The 22,050-nt window shown below is 32.9% G+C and overlaps 1 protein-coding gene across 16 annotated transcripts in view; it reads left to right on the forward strand.

The window, feature by feature from the left end:
- ROBO2 (roundabout guidance receptor 2) overlaps positions 1-22,050 on the forward strand; it is a 1,246,890-nt gene that overhangs the window by 1,186,390 nt on the left and 38,450 nt on the right. For 10 of the 16 annotated variants that reach the window (XM_076000825.1, XM_076000828.1, XM_076000830.1 and 7 more), the window contains 5 exons: positions 3,284-3,326; positions 4,775-4,902; positions 10,070-10,351; positions 10,794-10,919; positions 15,807-15,963. In XM_076000825.1, the coding sequence (XP_075856940.1) occupies positions 3,284-3,326; positions 4,775-4,902; positions 10,070-10,351; positions 10,794-10,919; positions 15,807-15,963 (736 nt within the window). The remainder of the gene's footprint in view (positions 1-3,283; positions 3,327-4,774; positions 4,903-10,069; positions 10,352-10,793; positions 10,920-15,806; positions 15,964-22,050) is intronic. The other 6 variants (XM_076000833.1, XM_076000851.1, XM_076000840.1 and 3 more) reach the window with 1 other exon arrangement.

A 22,050-nucleotide genomic window follows, 5' to 3' on the forward strand; every position in this document is an offset into this window, starting at 1 on the left:
ATAAATTCAAAATATTTCCTGTAATTCTAAAACACTTTAGTCTGTGATGTCTGTGGAACTTTTTGGAAAGTTTAGCATTATTCAGCTAGTTTCAGCTAACAACTTCTATACATTACTCCTTGAAAGTTCTTAATTTCAGATGCTAGCAGAGACTCCTGATTAAGATTCATAATTATTCCAAATTTATCTCTGATAAGCACAAAGCTACTACACTATTATCAAAATTGTGACAAGAACAAGATTGTTCGACCACCCACTCCCCTTTCTTTCAGCTAGGCAAACTTTTTTTGAAATGAGAACTACCTCAAAATAGCTTCTGATTTGTGGCGGAATATATTTTTATCTTCCTCTCTCTGCATACACACACACACAAAAAAATGCTGATCAAAACACCAGATACAATTTCCATTTTAGGAGTTCTAATTCATCCTTATTTGTAGCCTTCCTTAAATCTCATGGTCTCATACAACTCAGTTTCTTTTGGTCTGCTTTTCAAAATGGAACAAATCTAAAAGTTTTGGAGCATGGGGTAAAAAATAAAATTTGAAAAGCGTTCCCTTTTCCCCCCTTGATTTAAAAACACAATTAAACAACACAATTAAGAGGTGTCTGTTTGTGTGTGTGTGTATTTTGATCTAACAGAAACACACAAAATGAAAGATTCTCATGTATGCCGAATTTTGTGGGGGCCATTTTAAGTTAGATATTTACATAATGTACTGGAAATTTTTGCCCGTGTTTGGTTAGTATGCAGAGATACAGAGATAAAGTTCTTTCTAAACATTTTTGACAATTATTAGCAGTCTAGAACTATTTGAAAAACATATTTTAATGATGGTTGGAACACAAATAGAAAATTGCTATGTCCTGAATGCTGAATATGAAATATTTTGAAATTTAAATTATTTTTTCACAGCATTTAATTCTCAATTGCCAAATATGGACCATGTATACCACAGGATTTATACATTAATATATCTACAAATTATTTTTAATGAATGATATATTTTTTGATGAGGTTTTGAGTGTTACATTATAATATTAATAATTTAAATTTTACATTTTATGAAGAATTTGCCATTGGTTAGTGTTTAAAAGTTAAGCATAACTCAATTTTTGTGCCTCTGATTCAGTTGTGCCCTTATTCTTTAACATTATTTATTGCTCTGGCAGTAACAAAGTTTGGATGGGGGAAAAAAAGAGCATCTAAATTAGGTAGAACTATTTAGCATCTCACATATCTCCTAAACAGCACGTTTTGAGGTATAGCCTTTGAGCCCTACCCATTTGCATATTCACAATGATATACATAGCAATACTGTAACTCTCTTTTAACAGAGTAAAACAATCAGTTGATAGTTAAAAAAAACCACATCAGATGGAAAACTAATTAGCTATACTATTTTCACATTTTGTTTGTGTGTGTGTCCCCTAAACAGGCCTTTATTATCTCCAGTGCTAATATTTTTTTCATTGTTTTGGTAATTATTTTTTGTTAAAAACAGCTATCAAAGGGTACAACGTGGTACAGATGCACTGCTGATTCCTGATTCTCAGCACTTAAGTGAACCTTTAGTGATCTGTATTCTTTCATATTCTCTGAGCACACATGTATATCCAGTCCTGGGCAAATGCAAAGGTTATGTCAGAATTGTTGTACAGTGCATTTGATGTTACATGTAAAATTGATAAAGTGGTATATTTCAGATACCAACAGGATATTTTTGAAAGCCCTAATATATTTCACTGTCTCATGAAGATCCTTGGAATCATGATCATATTGCCTGATTATGGTGTCATGGGAGATAATGCTATTAGATGACCTTAAAGGAGGGACTGGGGAACTGCATTTGGAAATATACAAAATTTAAAGAGTAATCATATTTGCTAGCCCAGACTAAAGAAACAGATGAATTATGGACAGTTATTAAGATTAAAAATATTCACTATGCATACTTTAAGTAGCAATATATCCTGTTTGCTTAAAATATGAATCAGTTCATTAAAATTTTCATTTATTTTCACCTGTACTCACCAAGTAAAATACATCATAATAAATATAATCAGTGTCTTCAAAAGATAGGAATTATTGGATTCACAGCTGTGAAAATGGTATTATTTACTTTCTCCTCAGTGATTGATTGAGCCAATCCATACTCATTTGGGTCACAATTGCAAGTTTATTGCAATTTGGCAATCCATAGACTTCTAAACACCAAATTTCGTTTCCATAATTTTCTAGTTAAGTAATTCAGTGGCAAAATTTGATCCAAACCAATGGGAAGCTACTTATAGACCTTATTTATCCCACTAATATATCCATGATATTCACATTCCACTGCAGAAAAATTAAACAACTTTGAATACATTTTGTTGCTTCATTCTTTGTAGTATTCAAAGTATATTATCTTTATCAGATCTGAATCATTTTGGAATCTAAATACATTTTACCGCAAAGGTTTTGGATAAGGTATGATGGACCTAAACTGATATTCATATTCTTTTGCCAGTCCTTGTAGTGCACTTTCATGTTGTTGGCTTTGCAGAATGGAAAACTTTTGACTGGAAAGAGTGGATTCACCAGCAATGGTGGCTATAATGGATGCTTGTTGGTGTTGCTAATAAGTTCCATATGTTATAGAGGACTTGATTTTGCCATAAGTACAATTGGAATATGTTTAATATTGATTATTTGGAAATTTTACTTTTGTGAGAATGTTATTCTCTATTAATTATAGTTAATGTCTATTACAATTGTAACTGTTCAACTCATAGTGCTTATAAGGGTCCCAAGAAAGATTTGTGGTGATAAAAATTATATGTAGTTAATAAGTACTTGCTTCTCTTGTTTTATTGGAAGGATGTAACCTGTTTGAACTATTCTGTTTCAATTTATATTATGTTTTGCCTTATGCCTTCCAATTAGTACACTTTTGTGATACAATTAAAAGTCTTGATTTGATGAATCCACATTAATGCTATGTTGATTTTCCAATATCACTATATATACTAGTTGTAACTGTGCTTGACATGTACATACAAATTGCTGCTTTAACTTAACCATATATTTGGATTGAAGAATTTTGAAATGTCCTATTAAAATTGGAGCAAATGATAGCTTTGCCTTGGGCCAAACCACTGCTTGTTACTCTCTGTACAATTATGTTAATTATATTTTGTTAAAATTCCCAGAGGCCTCAACTCTAAACTAAGGGCCAATGTGTAGTTATTAATCGTAATTAATATTGACTACTTGTGCATGTATGTCTTTCTTTTTTTACAGTTACATTTCAGAGAGGTGATGGAGGACTAATGAGCAATGGAAGGTATGCTAAGGAAATTCATTTTTATTATTATTTTTAATCAGGACTAGAGAAATTCTATAGTAAGAGGCTATTATTGTAATAAACGATCACTTATAAGTCTGAGAATTCTAGGAGGAATTAAATGGCTTACCACAAGGTTTAATGATCTATCTGTTGTGCACTTTAGAGGAATCAAGTCCAGATGTTTCATATCTCCCAGATGCCCCTGAAGAAATTAGTAGTAAATATCACAAGGAATGTGTTCATTTGTTAGCAGGATGTTTATTGCATTAATTAGACATTAGCAAATGAAGTTGCTGTTGTTTAAGACTCCTTATTGGCTCTCACTAAATTGCTGTGAGTGAACAATTACACATAATCGATCACAAAGTAAATGATTCATGGATGATGAATAGTCTGTAGATTGATAGGACTGGATTCCACAACTTTGGATACTCAATTGAAATTGATAAAAGCTGATAACAAACTCATATATCCTTATCTATTTTCCCTTTGCCAATATGGAGATTGTAATTAGGCTCTGGTAATAACTTCCAATCTCCCATTTAATCAATATTTTAGCAAAAAGAGATTAAGTCTAATGAGAGCTAGTAGATGTAGCAAGAAAGCAGTTGGATCTTCTTATTGCAGTTTCCATAGAAACACATGTTTCTCTTAGGGATTGTACCAGAAGGGGTCTATCAAACAAAAAAAAAGTACAATGATTATAGATGTTCTATTTCTTTGTAAGTATGCTAGTAATCTGGAAAGGAACCAGAATCTCATCTTTTATATTAAAGAAGGGAGTTCTTTATTAAATATGATGTGAAGGAAGTTTTCCTCCTAGACTGTACTCACATGCTGGGTCAGATCACAGGGTATCTTTTATAATCTTAAAAAAAAACCTTTATATACCCATTGATATTTTACAACTTAGAGAACCTGGAAATGTGCTATTGATGAAACAGTATAAATACTGTTCATTAATTTCCTTCAAGTTCCTTGCCTCTAAATCAAGTGTGGGGGTTCATAACAAGAGTTACATCCTAGAGGGGACAGTTACATATGGAAGATGCAGGAACTGAGGAAGGAATAGCTGATAGTCCTGGAAATGGTTGATACTATACAGTCACTCTGAGCAATTGTTCCCTTGAGGTGCCAATTTATCATCAAACCTTGTTTCGGGATCCTACGATGCTACTGATTCCCATCAGTTTCAGAGCATACCCCTGAATTCAGCTGGCTATCGGGAGAATCCCAAGCAAGGATTCTCTATTTCCACTGTCAGTGTTGATCTATATATAGCCATAATGAACTGCTGAAATTCCTTTATTCTTCAGAGCCTACATATTTTAATTTGAAGTCAATTAAAATATTATTAATTCTTTAACCCTTTTGAGTGTGTTAGACAGGTGTCAAAATCTTGCATTGAGCCCCATGGGTTGATTTCCATGTAATTTCTGTTTTAGCCGTCCAGGTCTTCTAAATGCTGGTGATCCCAGTTATCCGTGGCTTGCTGATTCATGGCCAGCTACGAGCTTGCCAGTAAACAATAGCAATAGTGGCCCAAATGAGATTGGAAATTTCAGTCGTGGAGGTAAGTTACATTTTTCAAATTAATGCTATTTGTTATTGTGGATTTGTTTTATTTCTGAGATTTTTTAAAGAAGACATATCAGAGAATATTTTATCTCATAATTAAAATTAATGAATCACAGGTGCTAACAGTACTGTGCATTTTCTAATTGTTTTAATATAAAACTATTGTGTCTATATTACCTACAGTAAAACCAAGCTTTTAAGTAAATCATTACTAACCAAAAGATCAATATGCATATCATATTTTGTTTTCAGGACTATTAGTATAAGATTACTAAAATCAGAAACTATGTTTCCAAATAGGGTTTTTGATTTTGGACTAGATGTTTCATTTCTCTAAATCTCACTTAATATATACTTATTGAGCACTTCCTGTGTACTTGGTATTATGGCAAACACTAAGAATGTAATACTGACATAAAAAGAGGTGGTTCTTATCTTACCCTACTGTAATATGTCATGTAAGGAGTAGATGGTTAAGTCAATATGACAACATGTTGAGAGAGAACTTTTCTATAGCTCCACAATTGATAACTGGCATCCAAAACGAAAGACAAAAAGGTGCTAGGTAGTTGTTGGCACCAGAGTCCTCTTCATACATTTTTATAAGAATATAGAAGTAGATCTACATAAATAACTACCACCTTTCCTTGACTTCATCTGTTCATGCAGTCAGTGGGAGAGAGTAGCTAACATTGATCTCAGCTTTTGGCTTGGCAGGTATATGTGAGTTTTCCATTGGAAGAAAGTTGTGCTGACAGTACATAGACATTAATTGCCTTGCCAGTACCCTACATGGGAGGGCTGCCCATTGGGAGTCAGAAAGTTCTATGAAGGGAATGTTAAGGTGATAACTGAAAGAGGGGCAGGAATTGGTCAAATGTATGAAAAAGGTGTATAGGAAAGAAATTACCATATTTTAAGCTCCAGAAATGAGAGACATTGACATCTTTGGGAAATGAATGAATTTCCTAATGAGTTGAGTCATATATGTGTGTGTGTATGTGTGTACATACACATTTTTATGTGTATACATAGGTTTAGCATAAAGCTTGGCATACAATCAGTGCCTAATAGGCATCCGTGGAGTAACTGAGAGAATGGAAAGTAAGTTGTATAATTCCTCAGCTTCTGGCTACCCCTCTGAAAGCCATCACACCCCATTTAGAATTCTCACTTTCCCAGAGATTCTGAATGTAGCTGCCTCCTCTAGGTAAACAGACTCTGAGCATCTGTAGGCTATCACTCCACCTTGGGGAGTTTCTGTACCTGAACATCCCCTCACCAGGAAAGCAGAATATCCCTCTCCCTACTATGCAGACTGATTTTGTCAAACAGAACCCTGTTCCCAAAGCTTTTATCAATCACAGAACAGCTGCTTCTTTTACTGGTTGCATTTTTACTGAAATGATGCAACATTCTATTGTTATATCAAGAAATGAATGTTTAAAGATGGAAATTTTTTTTTTTCAGTTTCTAGTAGGCTGCATTAACATGTAAAATGTCTTGGTCCAATTTAAACAAAGAATACATTTATAGATTTGCAAGGTTTTTCTTCCATTTCCACTTCATTTTCATGATGTGAAATATTTTACAGATGAACATCAAGGCCAAGACAAAGTTTTGTAGAGTTTACTGTATTTCTTTTCAGTATGATCAGCATTTTGAGCATTTACTATGTGCCAGAAATACTGTTAGGATTTTTTGTACATTTTAATTCATTTTCTTTGCATAATAATGTGTGGAGCAGATAACCACATTTTCATTTTAAAGGTCAAGAAACTAAGTTTTTAAAAAATTCTTTTTAAATTTCAAAATATTAAGGGAGTACAAATGTGTTTGGTTACGTGGATCACTTTTGTAATGCTTGAGTCACAGCTGTAAGTGTGCCCATGTCCCAAATAGTGTTCATTGTACTCATTAGGTAGGTTTTCAGCCATTCTCCCCTCCCCCCACTTGATATCCATCCAGTTTCACTTCCCTAGCAAACTAAAGTGTTTTAAGATGAATAATTTTAGATATGGGCATAGAATGCAGGCCTGACTGATTTTAAAGCCTAGGTTCTTTTATCTATACTACTCTGTATTCTATTCATAAAGGTTGATTCACATGTATGACTGTATAACCATATTCACTTAGATGAATAAGTATGAATACTGACATTTTCCCTTTAAGAATGGAATATTAATACATACTTGAATGCAGTAAAAATAGCATTTTGAACTTCAAATTTACTAATTATTACATAAATCTGCATTCTGTCAAAGCAAACTATAAAAAATTCATTTAGTCATTTAAATCAGCAAGTGCTTACTCTCTTCAAAACACTGGAGAAGAAATTATAGGAATAAATGCCATGTGCTCCTGTCCTCAAGTAACTTATGATACAGTAAAAGAGATAATCATTCATACTGATAATTTTACCAGGCCAAAGGAAATAAATGCTTAAGTATAACCAAGATGTTGAAAAACTGCAGAATGAATCACTAATTCCAACTTGAGAGATGTGTTTCTACAATTCATTTATTTTAAAATGTTAACATGCACCAACCAGTCAGACAGCCTAAAGCTATGGTCCCCAAGCCCCCAGGCACTGGTCTGTGGCCTGTTAGGAACTGGCGATACAGCAGGAGGTGAGCAGCAGGCAAGCAAGAGAAGCTTCATCAGTATTTGCAGCCATTCCTCATCACTAGCATCACCCCATAAGCTCCACCTACCATCAGATCAGTGGCAACATTAGATTCTCATAGGAGCACAAACCCTCGTGTAAGCTGTGTATGCAAGGGATCTAGGTTGTATGCTCCTTAAAAGAATATAATGCCTGATGATCTGAGGTGGAGCTCAGACAGTGATGCTAGCACTGGGGAGCAGGTGTAAATACAGATTATCATTAGCAGAGAGGTTTGACTGCATAATAAATGTAATGTGCTTGAATTACCCCCAAACCATGCCCCGCCCTGGTCTATGGAAAAATTGTCTTCTGTGAAACCAGTCAGTCCCTGGTGCCAAAAAGGTTGGGGACCACTGGCCTAAATCATTAAGAATTGGTAGGTGGAGGCAGTGATAATTGGAAAACAAACTACTGCCTAAAGATGGCAGCACCTATTCAGGTCCAGCCTCTTGGAAGGAAAGCCTGCCAAGAATTCTAAATCATGTGATATTGCAGAACGTCTTCCACATGCAGATATTCATGTATAATATTCCATTATTTTAATACTGGGATATAATTTAATTTGTTTTTGGAGAACTGAAAATAAGGGAGTGATAAAATCATATTTGAAGACAATATGCAGCCCCAAAGTCAATACAGAAGCACTTAGACTTGAAGGCTGAATATAATTTTGTCTAGCAGGGAAAGGAGAGATTCTATTTCCAGAGCTATAGTATAATATTCATTATTGTAGAGGAATATTATGTAGGATTAGATTCTGGGACCACATTTTTCCATTTTTTATCATTTAGGCACGTAACTATTTCAAAAGCTTGCAGTTGAGGTGGCTTACAGTTCAAATCTAAAGCACTGGAGAATTTCAGGTTCAATGTGTGTGTAAATGGGTCCATCTTGGAGAAACATTTCTATTTGGTTAATATTTATCAGTGAAAGACATGGTGGAAGAGGCAGAAATGAAAATCTGAAAACTTACCCAAGTAAAGGATCTATTTTCACCAATTTTGATATGTCAAATATTAAAAGTTTTTGAGAATAAAAATATTAACACTTGAAAATGATATACACTTAATATAAAATTTTGTAATTAGTATATAGTTAAAAGCAAGAAGGGAAAGAAAGTAGTTGCAAAAATCTGAAATCCAAAAGCAATTTTATTTGCTTATACAACCTAGTGAAATATTATAAATTTGGGTATGTTTAACAATCTCACTGATATCTATTTGAAATATTTATTTTAATAAAGTACATATCCACTTAATTGTACAACAAATTGGAATTCCGTACTTCAATTCTTTCAGAAAGACTTAAATGATACAGAGTATAAAATACGTTATAAATTTCTTACTACTGTTGCTAAAGAAAACAATTTTTAACTTTTGTAAAATGCAAAAGCAAAACATATTTCTGTAACATTTTTTTATTTCAAGCACCATTGGGAATAATCTAATCTAAAAGTTTTAAGATAGTTGAAAATGTTTTCTGATGAGGAAATCAAGTGTTTTGATGACCCAAGTCTGATGAAGTGACATTTTCAGAACATACATTATTAAGAAATATACCACAATTAGATTCATTCTAACTCTCTATTATTAAAAGTAGTGTTATTTAGTGTTTTTCTGTTTAGATTTACTTAGTTTTTTCCTTCCAGAAAGGGACAATAAGAGTTCAGGAGAGAGGTGGCAGTTCTGAATTATAAAGCATCATGTAAAGATAATTCAGCATACCAAAATGATAAATGGACTGATTGATATTCAGCGTTGTTCCTGAAGTTTAATTTTACTCTTGCTGTATTACAACATGAAACTATAATTCTCTAGTTCTAAGAGTTGATAGCATAAATTAAACTCACTGATCACTGAGATTGCTTTTTCTATAGTCAAATACTGCTGTATTGTGAAAATGACTTATTCATGAAAAATTTTCCTTTGTTATCCAAGAAAAAAGAACACATTTACTACCATCAATTGTTCTCCATTTCTGGAGCTATGAAATCAAATCAGGCAAGTTAAAACTTCAGAAGAATGTACTTCATAGTCAAGATGGTATAATTTGGGAAATTTTTTTCATCTGTTCACAGTTGTATTTTATGTTTTGGGGTATAATGGAAAAATGTTTTCATCCACGATTTGTAAATTCACTCTTATCATTCATTGCTTTTGTAAACCTATACTTTCATTGGTTCTAAACCAGAGTGAACAACTGAAAGCATTTTTCAGTAGTGAAATATCCCAAACTTCTCATTCACGGTGGAAGAAAATGGGGGGAGGGGTGTGTTAAGCAGTGAGATGTGAAGGGCGAGCAGTGGGCCTGCCTGTCACTGAGGCTGATAGCTTGGCGATGGTTGTACATCATCTACCCTTCACTGGCTCATGAAGCCCATCTCAGCCGAAATGCAAACGTGCGGCATGACATGCTTATTTTTCATCTTCAACCCTGATAGTTTTGGGCTTCCGGAGCATCATTAAATTGTTTCATTTCCCTATGTTCACCACAGATGTGCTGCCACCGGTTCCAGGCCAAGGGGATAAAACAGCAACGATGCTCTCAGATGGAGCCATTTACAGCAGCATTGACTTCACTACCAAAACCACATACAACAGTTCCAGCCAAATAACACAGGCTACCCCATATGCCACGACACAAATATTGCATTCCAATAGCATACACGAATTGGCTGTCGATCTGCCTGATCCACAGTGGAAAAGCTCAATCCAGCAAAAAACAGATCTGATGGGATTTGGTTATTCTCTACCTGATCAGAACAAAGGTAACAATGGTGAGTCAGGTTCTTGTGCCCTCAGAGTTATTTTCATATCATTTGTGCATGAAATAGAAGTTAGTATTTGTTGTTTGACCTAGTGATTCATTATCAGGTTTACTGTCTAAATTCAAAAAATATACTGGCATGTATTCAGTAATTTGAATAATCCCTACCACCCTCTCCTCCACCACCACCACCACCGCCACCACCGCCACCACCACCACCACCACCACCACCGCGGCCGCCACAAACCAACGCCAATCGGTTTCATCCTTTAGCTCTTTTTCAATATAGTGATCAGCAATCCATCTCTACTTCCATTAGGCCAGGATAGACAAAACATTCCTCCACTCTCCCACGACATCTGCTTCTGAGTTGCTAACTGCATGTTCTGCATGGGCTTGTGCTGTGAACTAATCACATGATGCCACTATGACCTCTGCCCTTTAACCCTTAGCCTTACTTTACATCCCTGACTACCGATTGGCTGAGGGATTGTCTAATAGAATGCCACACAACCAGTCTCAGGATTTCAGCACCACCAGCTCTCACAACAGCTCAGAAAGGAGTGGCAGTCTCTCAGGTTGGTCTCATTACAGTAAGGAGAAATATTTGTTTGTCACCAGCATATGACCTGTGTTCCTAGCAACCATGAAGAAATACTGAATCACGACTCACTGTTAGGTATCTTTCAAATGGCAGTAACAGTTTATCCTAATGAAATCATGCTTTGAGGGTGGGGAGGGGGTATCAAAATCACTGTCACCCTTTATGTACTAACTGTGCAAGGATGTATTTAGAGAAAAATAATGTTTTATTAAATACTATTTATTAAAGAGCAGATAAGTTTGATCTGCCTTGAACCCTATTTAAAAGTCAAGAGAACTTTCTAATAGAAAGGTCATACATGAAAGTCAATCCCATGTCCTGGACACCAAAAGGTAAATTCAACTAAAATGAAAATGATTTTGGAGATTTGTTATATTAATATTTCAGTGATGTGACTTCCTATTTTTAGACAATCTTTCCAAAATATTATATCATGGAATAATATTTATTATTTACTAAATGATATTATACTGTTCTAAATAGTAAAGTTAATATGGAAAATTATTATTACTATTAATATTTAATTTCAAAAAACCTCACAATATAGATATTGATCATTCTTTCATACTGTAAATTTTAATATACATATTGGACCTATGTCAGCTAAACTAACAATCTATAATGTGAGTATTATATAGCTCATGTGTGGAAAAGCACACTTTACTGAACAAAAATGTATACCTATTGTAATGAATATCGGTGATAATCCCAGGCCCAAAGATCCTAATGTGTAAAATGAGAAGATTGTAGGAGACACACTCTAACTTCCAAACATAACATTATCATTGTATGGCTAATGATTTTATCTGCATTTCTAATTTATTCCATGACCCTACTTGCTTCATTTGTTCAGATTAATCATATGCTATTTGTTTGTATGGAGTTTTTGTTTTGTTTTGTTTTTAATTACAGGTTATTAGTAAAGGATTATATTCTATCATGATATGTCACAGGCTACCAGGCATCAAAGCCATAAAGAGTTAAATTTTTTACATCATTAGAGTAACATTTACTAAATTACTTTTCCTCAGGAGATAAAACTCTCTCAGTTTTAAAATGTTAATGCTCTCACTTCCCTTCAAAATGAGTCATTTGCTCTTCTTGCCTATTGGTAGGATTAGGTGCACTATAGAATTCAAAATATTTTAAACATCTGTTATGAATTTAAACTGGCTTAATATTATAAGGAAACTTTTTGAATGACCTTATATGTCATTTATGCTGTCATTTATTTATAATATGTCCTAAAATTGTACTGAATAATTAAAAAGTAATTTACTGTAGGCTTTCTTTTTACTTCATTAAAAATATGTAGTCTCATGAAATATATAGAAAGAAATCTATATATTCTAAGAATTCTAAGATTCTAAGAATCTATATATTCTAATCTATATATTCTATATATTCTAAGCCATGAATTACATAAGTCCTTTTTCTATTTTTTTTAATTATTCAGTATATGTTGATTGCCACCAAGTTTTAAAAGTTATCATTTGAGTAATTGTAAGTAGAATATGATTCACAATAGTGCTTACTGCTTTTTTGAATCCATTAATCTCCTGAGTGACATTTATATATATCTATGAATTCTATTACCTACTTCATCTACATTTGAATACAAAATTACTTAAATCGGTGATAGAAAGCATTCTTCAATAGGTGAGAGTGAAGTGATTATTCTCCTTTTAATTTAGTCCAATTGAATTTAACATTACAGAGTTTAATTTTATTCTTAAAATTATAGGTATGTTTCCTTCAGACTCAAATGTAAGATCAAACTTCCCTATAGTTAGCTAACCATATCATATTATAAGATTTTCTTAATTTGTGCAAAGCAATGTAACCGATTTAAAATAATCACAGTGATAAAGAAAGTTAGATATTTTTGAATTATTAATATAATATTTGAGTGAATTTATCAGTCTCTTTGAAAAACTTTTATTAATATAATATACTAATTATATAAGTTGTTAGTATTTCTGTTAAAAATCCAACCATTAAAAATATACAAGGAAAATCAGATGTTTCAAAATAGTATTTGCAATCATTTAATAACAAGGTATACATTAAAAATTACATACAGCAATTAAAAAGATATATATATAGCAATATTGGTAAGAATAAGTCTTTAAATACTCAAGTGTTTTTTTTAAATAGACATACATTAATTTTCAAGATAAGTTGTTTTCATATTTTTCTTTACATAAAAATCATTCATTGGGCATAAAAAATCCAAATATTTACACTTTGAGTTGAAGAGGGAGGTCAAATATGTTTGCAATTCATCATAACTATGCTCCCTTCAAACATATTTCAAGGCTATTCTCACCTTAAAATGACTGTGGGTTCTTTGGTTACAAGTAACAGCAACAGACTGCCTCACTTCATTTAAGACTCAGATCTCAGATAGAGAATTTAAGTGCCTTAGAGGTTCTGTCATATGCTCATCACCATGCTAAGAACATACCACTTAGCTCATTGGTAAGAGAAAGCAGGTGTGTTGATTAATAGTCTTACCCAGGCTGCCCACAATGAAAGAGCAGAAATATTCACCCCAAAGGGAAAATGGATTTTGAATAGAAAGCCCTCACAAAGTCCCTCTGAGAATCAGCCATGTTTCCAATATATTTTAAATCTATTATTTGGAGGAGTAGATAATGAATGGCTTCTTGAACTTTGAGCAAGGACTTCAACAGAATCAGGTTCAGAGCTCTAAAAATAGTAATTTCCAGGAAAGCTGCTGCTTTCTAAATTCTGGTTTTTCTCTTACCATGTGAATATGGGCCATGTAATACTCAGAATGAGCCTCAATTTTTCCATGTATAAAATGGAGACATAAAAACTTTCCTATTTCTGTCACTCAGTTCTGGTGGAGATTACATAACATATATTTTAAAAGGTGCTATAGAAAGTGAAAAAGACTTTACTCATATAAATATATAAGGAATAAAGGAGTTACACCTAGAGCGAAAGCTAGGAAAGACAAATAGCTCTATCCATTCCTCTTTTAATCACTGAAATATATTAATAGTTTTGACACTAAAGAAAAAGGTGTGATCCTTGTTTATAATTTTGGTAGGTCATCAGGAAACCAAAGATTAAGGTTCATCTATCTTAAAGGCAAAATTTACAGACTTATATTCATTCAACTTAATTTTTCTTAATCTGAGAGTCTGGCTATGTCTGGGATACTCACTGGGCCTGTGGAAGTTGAGAGTGGAGAAGATCTTAGACAATAATGGATGCTGGGTTTTCTCTAAGGTAGAGAAGATAGGGAAGAGCAAAAATGAGTGGCATTTATGGAGCATTTTGTACATTCTCAGCACTTTATATGCATTACTTTCTTGCATTCTCAAATTAATACTTCTCAAAGAAGTATTAATAGTAACTTTTTATTCACTTTAAATGTGTGAATATGGAGGCCATATTTATTAAGTAACTTATCTAATAAGTGAGGAGCTAGTATTCAAATCCAGAGATCAATCTCTTATCCTCTAAGCAGATAATATATGCCCTCCTTCCCCTTAATACCTTTCATTCTACTAAATGCTAAGTAAAAGGAAAAGTGAAAGCCATTTGTTTGCAAGGATGCTCTTTTAAATATGTGTGTATGTGTGTATGTTATGTAGAAAACATATACAATTTTATAACTGGCAATATGTCTAGATTAACAGTTTTATCAATTTCTGACACTCAAATATGGTATTATTAAGTTACATGGTGTCCCAATTTGGCTGATGCAGATTAGTAACTGGTAGAAGAAAGGGGATGGGTGGACTTATAATGATATGTATATATTACTAAATAGCCCTGCTACAAACATTTTATGCTCACAACTTTTAGTTCCAGAAGGATGAAGTCCAAGATGATCAATACTATTCTTTGCAGATGTAGCTATAGGCTATGATAGAGTGACAGAAGTAACTTAGGTTCCCCTGAAACATCCTTTCTTATTCTGCTCAAGAAGAACTCATTCCTTCATCCAACTGTGGTCCATTTTTGAGGAAGAGACTTAATCTACTTAATTTTGGAAGAGTAAAAAGTAAAGTACTGTAAGATGATAAATCCTATTTTTATATTTCAATAAGTCTCATGTAATCTCAGATATTGGGTTCATGTGATCCGCATATGCTTCTCACTTACTTTCTGCTCATGTTTCACACGTAAATTCATTTGTATTGCATTAGTATTGAAACTAATTACTGTATTTCCATTAATTTTCCCCTTTTTGGAATTTTATGAAATGTTATGCTTAAAGCATAACTGAGAACTATTCTCACTGTATGCAAAAATAATTGTGCCATTCATTAGTTTAAAGGTCTACAAAATGTATTCTTGTGAAAGATTTACAGATATTCTCCAGACTGTAGTTGATTGATTTTTATCCATTACTTTTGAGAGAAAAATGTTACTCTCCTGGATTAAATAAATTGAGTAAATTCTAATGGAAAAGTTTACCCTATATCCTTAGACACTGCATTTTCCACTGAGAGAGATTCTGCAAAAGAGCATTATAAATGCACTAAAATCTGACATTTAAAAGAATTTGTTATGGGCCATTATTTTTTCTAACAATGAAAACGTTGAGGCAGCAGACGTGAATAAATCAATAAATGTGCTTTTGATATGGCAGCCATGTTTTTGGTTTATTCAGCTCTATAGTTAATGCATTGGGAAAGGAACATTATTTTGAGTGATTTATAAAAATGTTTTTCTGATTATATCATTTCATTGTTTATAGATTGTAACAACTCTAACATACTGATTCTGGTGTTCTGAAACATAAATATATCTCCCCATTTGATATATTATGTTTCTTCTGATATTTGGCATCTTTGAATAAATGCATTATTACTTTCAGGTGGGAAAGCTGGAAAAAAGAAGAAAAATAAAAACTCTTCTAAACCACAGAAAAACAATGGATCGACCTGGGCCAATGTCCCTCTACCTCCTCCTCCTGTCCAGCCCCTTCCTGGTACAGAGCTGGAACACTATGCAGTGGAACAGCAAGAAAATGGGTAAAAATATTTTATATACCAACAAAATGACTAGGGCTGTACTCTCCTCTCTATTGTTCATTTTGCCATTATCTTGCGTTCTTTTATTGTTTTCCCTGCCCCCTACTACTCTGTTCATTGCATTTTCTGCCTTTTATTGTTTGCACTGTCTATATATTTTCAGCTGATAAATACAAAACAGCACATATTGAGGACTGAGAATCCTTGGCCTTCAAGTGCTTTAGATTGTCTGCAATCATGATAATGCAGCCTCCATTTATAATATTGCTTGTTAGTTTGAAAGCAAGTACCCACAGCTCTGTGAACTAAAGAGCCACTCCTGAGAAGGGTTGAAAAGGGAATTAAAATGACCTTCTTCAACATCCTTCGCAGTTCTCTAATGACTTGATGTCTGGCCATAGCAGGGCGCCACTGTAGAGCGCCATCACAATGGGATAATTGTAGGGACCTGGCCAGTGGGTAGAACTTTAATCATCAGCTCTGATGGGAATTTAGGGGCCAGAACAATAAAAGAGGTTCAAGCCAATGCACACTCTGTTACAAAATCTTTTTAAGTTAGAAAATTTCCGTTGAGGGCCTTTAAATGTGAACAGTTTTCTTATTCTTTCCCAAACAGCTGATAAGAGTTAGTTTATTTTCCTCTGTTAGTATAAGCATTACATGATTTTAAAGATAAAGACACTGATGATTTTTTTCTTTAATTCCATAAAAAAGCAAGTCAAAATATTCATGCTCAATCTCTTTTTCTATTTTAATAATTCTAAAGGCCTTGTCTTCCTTATAATTCCCAGATTCCTATTAATTTCGACTGGGCCTTTACATACTTAAAAATACAGAATAAAGGCAGTTTTTCTATTTACAAATTTTTCTTTAATTAGAAATATTTAGATATTAAAACATGTTCATTTATTTCAATAATGGTTTTATTTCCTGTCTTAGTTCAAATAAAGATCACCTGTACATGCTTATGAGTTTTTTTTTTCATCTGTTTTTTTTTTTTAAATAATTGCTCCCTTTGAGGTCTTCCAATTAATGTTGCTTACTAGAATTTCCTATATCATAACATTTGCTTTTTTCCAAAGACTTCATTTGCCTTTTCTTCTTGTTATATTATATGCACATGCATATGTACTGTATATATACGACACACACAATAATTTTTTTCTCTTTGTCTCCCCCTCCCTCCAATGAACTTCATTTGCCTCCCTGGGATTGTAGTGCTCATATATATGCATATCATCATTATTTTACTTTTTAAAAAAAGTTCACATTTGAAACAAAAAACTAAAAGCATACCCTCTTTTCTTTGTGACTTTCAAAAAAATGAAATGCTGTACATGATCTTAATTTATATTTATTATATAAATGTCTCAGTGTCATATGAATCCTGTCTAAAGAAAAACTGGAGATGTGCATTTCACAAGAAACAATTGCTACCAGGCTTAGAAATTTGTATTTTAAAGACCATAGTTAGAGAATGGGGAAATGGAATTTGTAAAATGGGAAGAAAAATAGTGTTGTTAAAGCTTTATATGCATAAAGTATTGAACACAGATCACATGAAAATTGTGGGTAATTCGGAGTCCTTTCTTTTTTCTTTTCCCCTGGAGTCTACTTAAAATATACATAGACTATAATAATGCCTATTACTCATTAAATAAAACTAATTCAATCAAAATAAATGCTAAATTTCTCACTTGATGTTATTACCCAGTAGTATAATTGGAAATATTCACTCGATAAATGGAATAATACATGTTTATACAGATTTTTATATTTGACACAAATTATTTTCAGAATATTAAGATATAAAACATAATTTATCTCTATATATTTGGGAATTGTATGTTATTTTAATATTTAGCCAAAATATGTGGTATTAGAAATCCTTTTTTAGAAAAGGTTTCTTAAAATTCCATTTGATATTTTTAGATATGTAAAAATATATATCTTGACTATATAAATATATATGTATATAGTTAAAGACTTTGTGGCATATAGTTGAGTTCTTATTTACCATAGAGCTCTTATTTGCCCTAAGTTTAGTATATGCTAAAAAAAATTATCATCCTTACCAAAAATAGTGGTTAGGTCATAACCGGTCAGTAATTCAGCAAAATTTAATTTCTTTATTCCTTGAGCTCAGTTTTTAAAAGGCTAACACTTAAGAATTATTATTTCAATTGTATATAATAAAACATGTATTTAAAGTCAATATGATAGAAGCAAATAAAAAATAATAGATTGGAGATGATTTTTGTCAATTTCTTGATATATTTTGTATACTTTTTGTTTTCTAATAGGTAAACCTTATGATACTGAAATGGAAAGATTATTGAACACAGATTATACTCTATTGTCCCCGATATTAATATTTAGTATGTCACAGAAAAGGTCTTCTAAAGAATTTTGATATACTTTAATTTGAAACCTTTATAATTCAGACATAAGTTTTTCTTGATATACAAAATTAAAAACTTCAGAATGTATTATATTTCTCAAGTACATAAGAAGTTCTAAGCCCAGTGCTAGGACAGGAAGGAGCAGAGACCAATAAGACAAATATATAATTAATAAGGAAGATCTGATACCTGACCCAGGGAGCTCACAGAAGAGGAAGATAGAGACCAGACACCAGATACTGCCTATCTCCTGATACACATGCACATGCGATCTGGTATGACAAGCCCTAGCCAAGCGTTGTTCACAAAATAATAATTTGCCTAAAGAAAGAGAAAATCATGTATGTAAGCTGGGGAAAGCTTATAGAAGTTGAGTTTATATTTTTGTTTATTTTTATTTATTTAAAAATTTTTTTCTTACCAAGTTGTGATTTGAAGAATTTGAGTTTTGAGGTGAATCCTGAATCATGCTCTCACAAATAATAGTACCCAGAGCTAGGTGGCTATTCAATGCCAGAAACTGAGCCAAAAAGGACAAAAGATACCAAGAAATAGTCTCTAACCTAGCCAACAACTATAATAAAATATTACTATTGTCGCCATTTGCTGTTCCAATGAAGAAAAGTATCCCTGGCCAAAGACAAAAATTAAAAGTAAAATAAATACAATGAAAGATGAGAAAACAGGAAATAACAAATAGACCCATTCGTCTTCCTTTTGAAACCCCACCCTGTTCTAGTTGAGGTTATTTGCCTTTCATTTATTTTTCACAATTCCTTAACCTTAATCCTCTATTGTAGTACTCCTCATATTGCACTAATTGCTTCTCTGCGTCCATTAGCAATTGGTAACCGTGGTATGAGGTTTGTTGAACTTGAAATCTGTATAGGAGATCATCTGAGAATGTATTTTGAGGCCAATTGTTAAGCCTTATATGTCATTTATGAGTTCTGATCTTTGAGTATGAATGAATGATGATCATGGTGAATGAATGATGATGAATTGGAGGGCATGAGGCTGGAACAGATGGATAATACATAGAATATTGCAGCAGTGCAGCTAATATAAAAATGATAAGGGAATAAAATAAGGAAATGACAGTGGGATGGAGGAAAGGGACATATTTAAGAGATATACCAAGCTAAGAATAATCATTATGAAATAGTGAAATAGTGAAGTAGTATCTCTAGTTTTTTGTTACGATGTTTAGTATTGCTTCTAAGAGCTTAGATATCATCAATTTTCTTCCCAAGCTTTCTTTAGAAACCTTAGAAAATATCAAAAGTTATCAAATCATTCTCTAAATTAAAAATATTTGTTAATTCAATAATATAGCAATGATGGCAAATGTTATCTCTCATCAATATGCATCTTTCAGCTTGACAAAAATGTGTCAAAATGTATTAGTTTCTGGCTATAAATATCATGCATTTTATTTTTTTATTTTTAAAAATGTATTTATTTTTTATTTCATAATATCACAGGGTAACAAACATTTTTGGTTATGTGGATCCCTTTTGCAATGCTTGAGTCAGGGCTACAAGTGTGCCCATGACCCAGATAGTGTTCATTGTACCTGTTAGGTAGGTTTGTGCCCATCCCCACTTGATTTCCAATGAGTTTTACTTCCCTCAGTGCAGATGTGTGCTCATCAGTTCCAATTTAATAGTGAGTACCTGTGGTATCTGTTTTCCCATTCTTTAGATACTTCACTTAAGATAACGGTCTCCACTTCCATCCAAATATTTGCAAGAGGCATTAATTCATCCTTTTTTATGGCTGAGTACTTTTCTGTGGTATACACACACCACATATTGTTAATCCACTCATGAATGGCTGTGCAATTGGGGTGATTCTACAGCTTTGCAATTGTGAATTGTGCTGCAATAAACATTCAAGTATAAGTGTCTTTTTGGTAAAATAATTTCCTTACATTTGGATAAATTCACAGTACTGGAATTGCTGGATCAAATAGTAGTTATACTTTCAGTACTTGGGGGAATTTTCATACTGTTTTCCATAGAGATTGTTCAATTACGGTCCTACAAACAGTGTATAAATTTCTCTCTGCACCAACATCATTCATCTATTGTTTTTGGACTTTTTAATAAAAGCCACTCTATGTAGAAAAGGGTGATATTTCATTGTGGTGTTAATTTACAATTCCCTGATGATTAAAGATGTCAAGCATTTCTTCTTATGTTTATTGGCCATTTGTCTATCTTCTTTGTAAAGCTTCTGTTCATGTATTTTGCCCACTTTTCTAATGGGGCAGTTTTTTTTTTTCTTGCTGATTTGCTTGAGTTCTTTATAAACTCATAGATTCTAGTTATTAGCCCTTTATTGTATGTACAGTTTGAGAATATTTTCTCTCATTCTGTAGGTCATTGATTTGCTCTGTTGATTATTTTACTTAGCTGTACAGAAGCATTTTTTCAATTCCAAAAATATTATTATAGGGGTATAAATATTTGGGGTAGAATCTTCTATAAATGTCTGTTAGGCCCATTTGTTCTAGAGTCTAATTTAGTTCCAGTGTTTATTTATTTTCTGCTTGAATGACCTTTCTACTTCTGTCAGTGGAGTGCTGAAGTCCCCGTCAATTACGATGCTGCTCTTTATCTCTTTGATTAGATATAGTATAATTTGCTTTATGAATATGGGCACTCCTGTGTTAGGTGTATAAATATTTAGGATTGTATATCTTTTTGTTGAATTGTTCCCTTTACCATTATATAATAAACATCTTTGTCTTTCTTTATCTTTGTTGATTGAAAGCCAATTTTATCCAATATGACAATGAATATGCCTGCTTTCTTTTGGTTTCTGTTTACATGGATTGTTTTTTTTTTTTCCATCCCTTTATCTTGAGTCTGTATGAGTTCTTATGGGTTAGATTTGTTTCCAGGAAACAGCATAAACCTGGTTTGTATTTTTGCATCCATTCAGCCAGCCTATGTCTCTTGAGTGGGGCATTCAGACATTCACATTCATTGATAGAATTGATATGTAAGATGCTGTTCTGTTCATTCTGTTGGGTAATGCCCTATTTCTTTGTTTTATCTCTTGTGCTATTGTTTTATATGAGCTCTGAGCTTTAGATTTTGGTTGGTTTTATACTTGTGGATGTCTATCATGGTGATCCATGTATATAATATAGTTTTGGGTATTTTCTGCAGGCAGGTCTGGCAGGTCTGGTCTTTACGAATTTCTTCAGTGTTTGCTTGTTTGGCAAAATCTTTATTTCTCCTTCATATATGAAACAGTATTGTAGGACACAAAAAATATTGTAGGCTCCTAGTTATTCTGTTTAAGAAAACTGAAGGTGGGACTGAAATCCTTTCTTGCTTGATAGATCTTGATTGAGAAGTCTGTATTAAGCCTGATGGTATTTTTTTTTTTAAGTTACTTGTTGTATTTACCTCACAGCTCACAGGAGTTCTTTCTTCATGTTGACTTTGGCTGGTTTGATGACTTTGTGTCTTGGTGATTGTCACTTTGCAATGAATCTCCCAGGTGTTTGTTGAGCTTCTTATACCTGGATGTCTAAATTTCTAGCAAGACCAGGGAAGTTATCCTCAATTATTCCCTAAAATAGGTTTTCCAGCTCTTATGCATTTTCTTTTTTCACCCTCAGGTATGCTTATTATTCTTATATTTGGCTATTTTATATTATTTCTTGTAG

This window comes from Microcebus murinus, chromosome 1 (genome assembly GCF_040939455.1).
Source record: "Microcebus murinus isolate Inina chromosome 1, M.murinus_Inina_mat1.0, whole genome shotgun sequence".
NCBI classification, from domain to species: Eukaryota; Metazoa; Chordata; class Mammalia; order Primates; family Cheirogaleidae; genus Microcebus; species Microcebus murinus.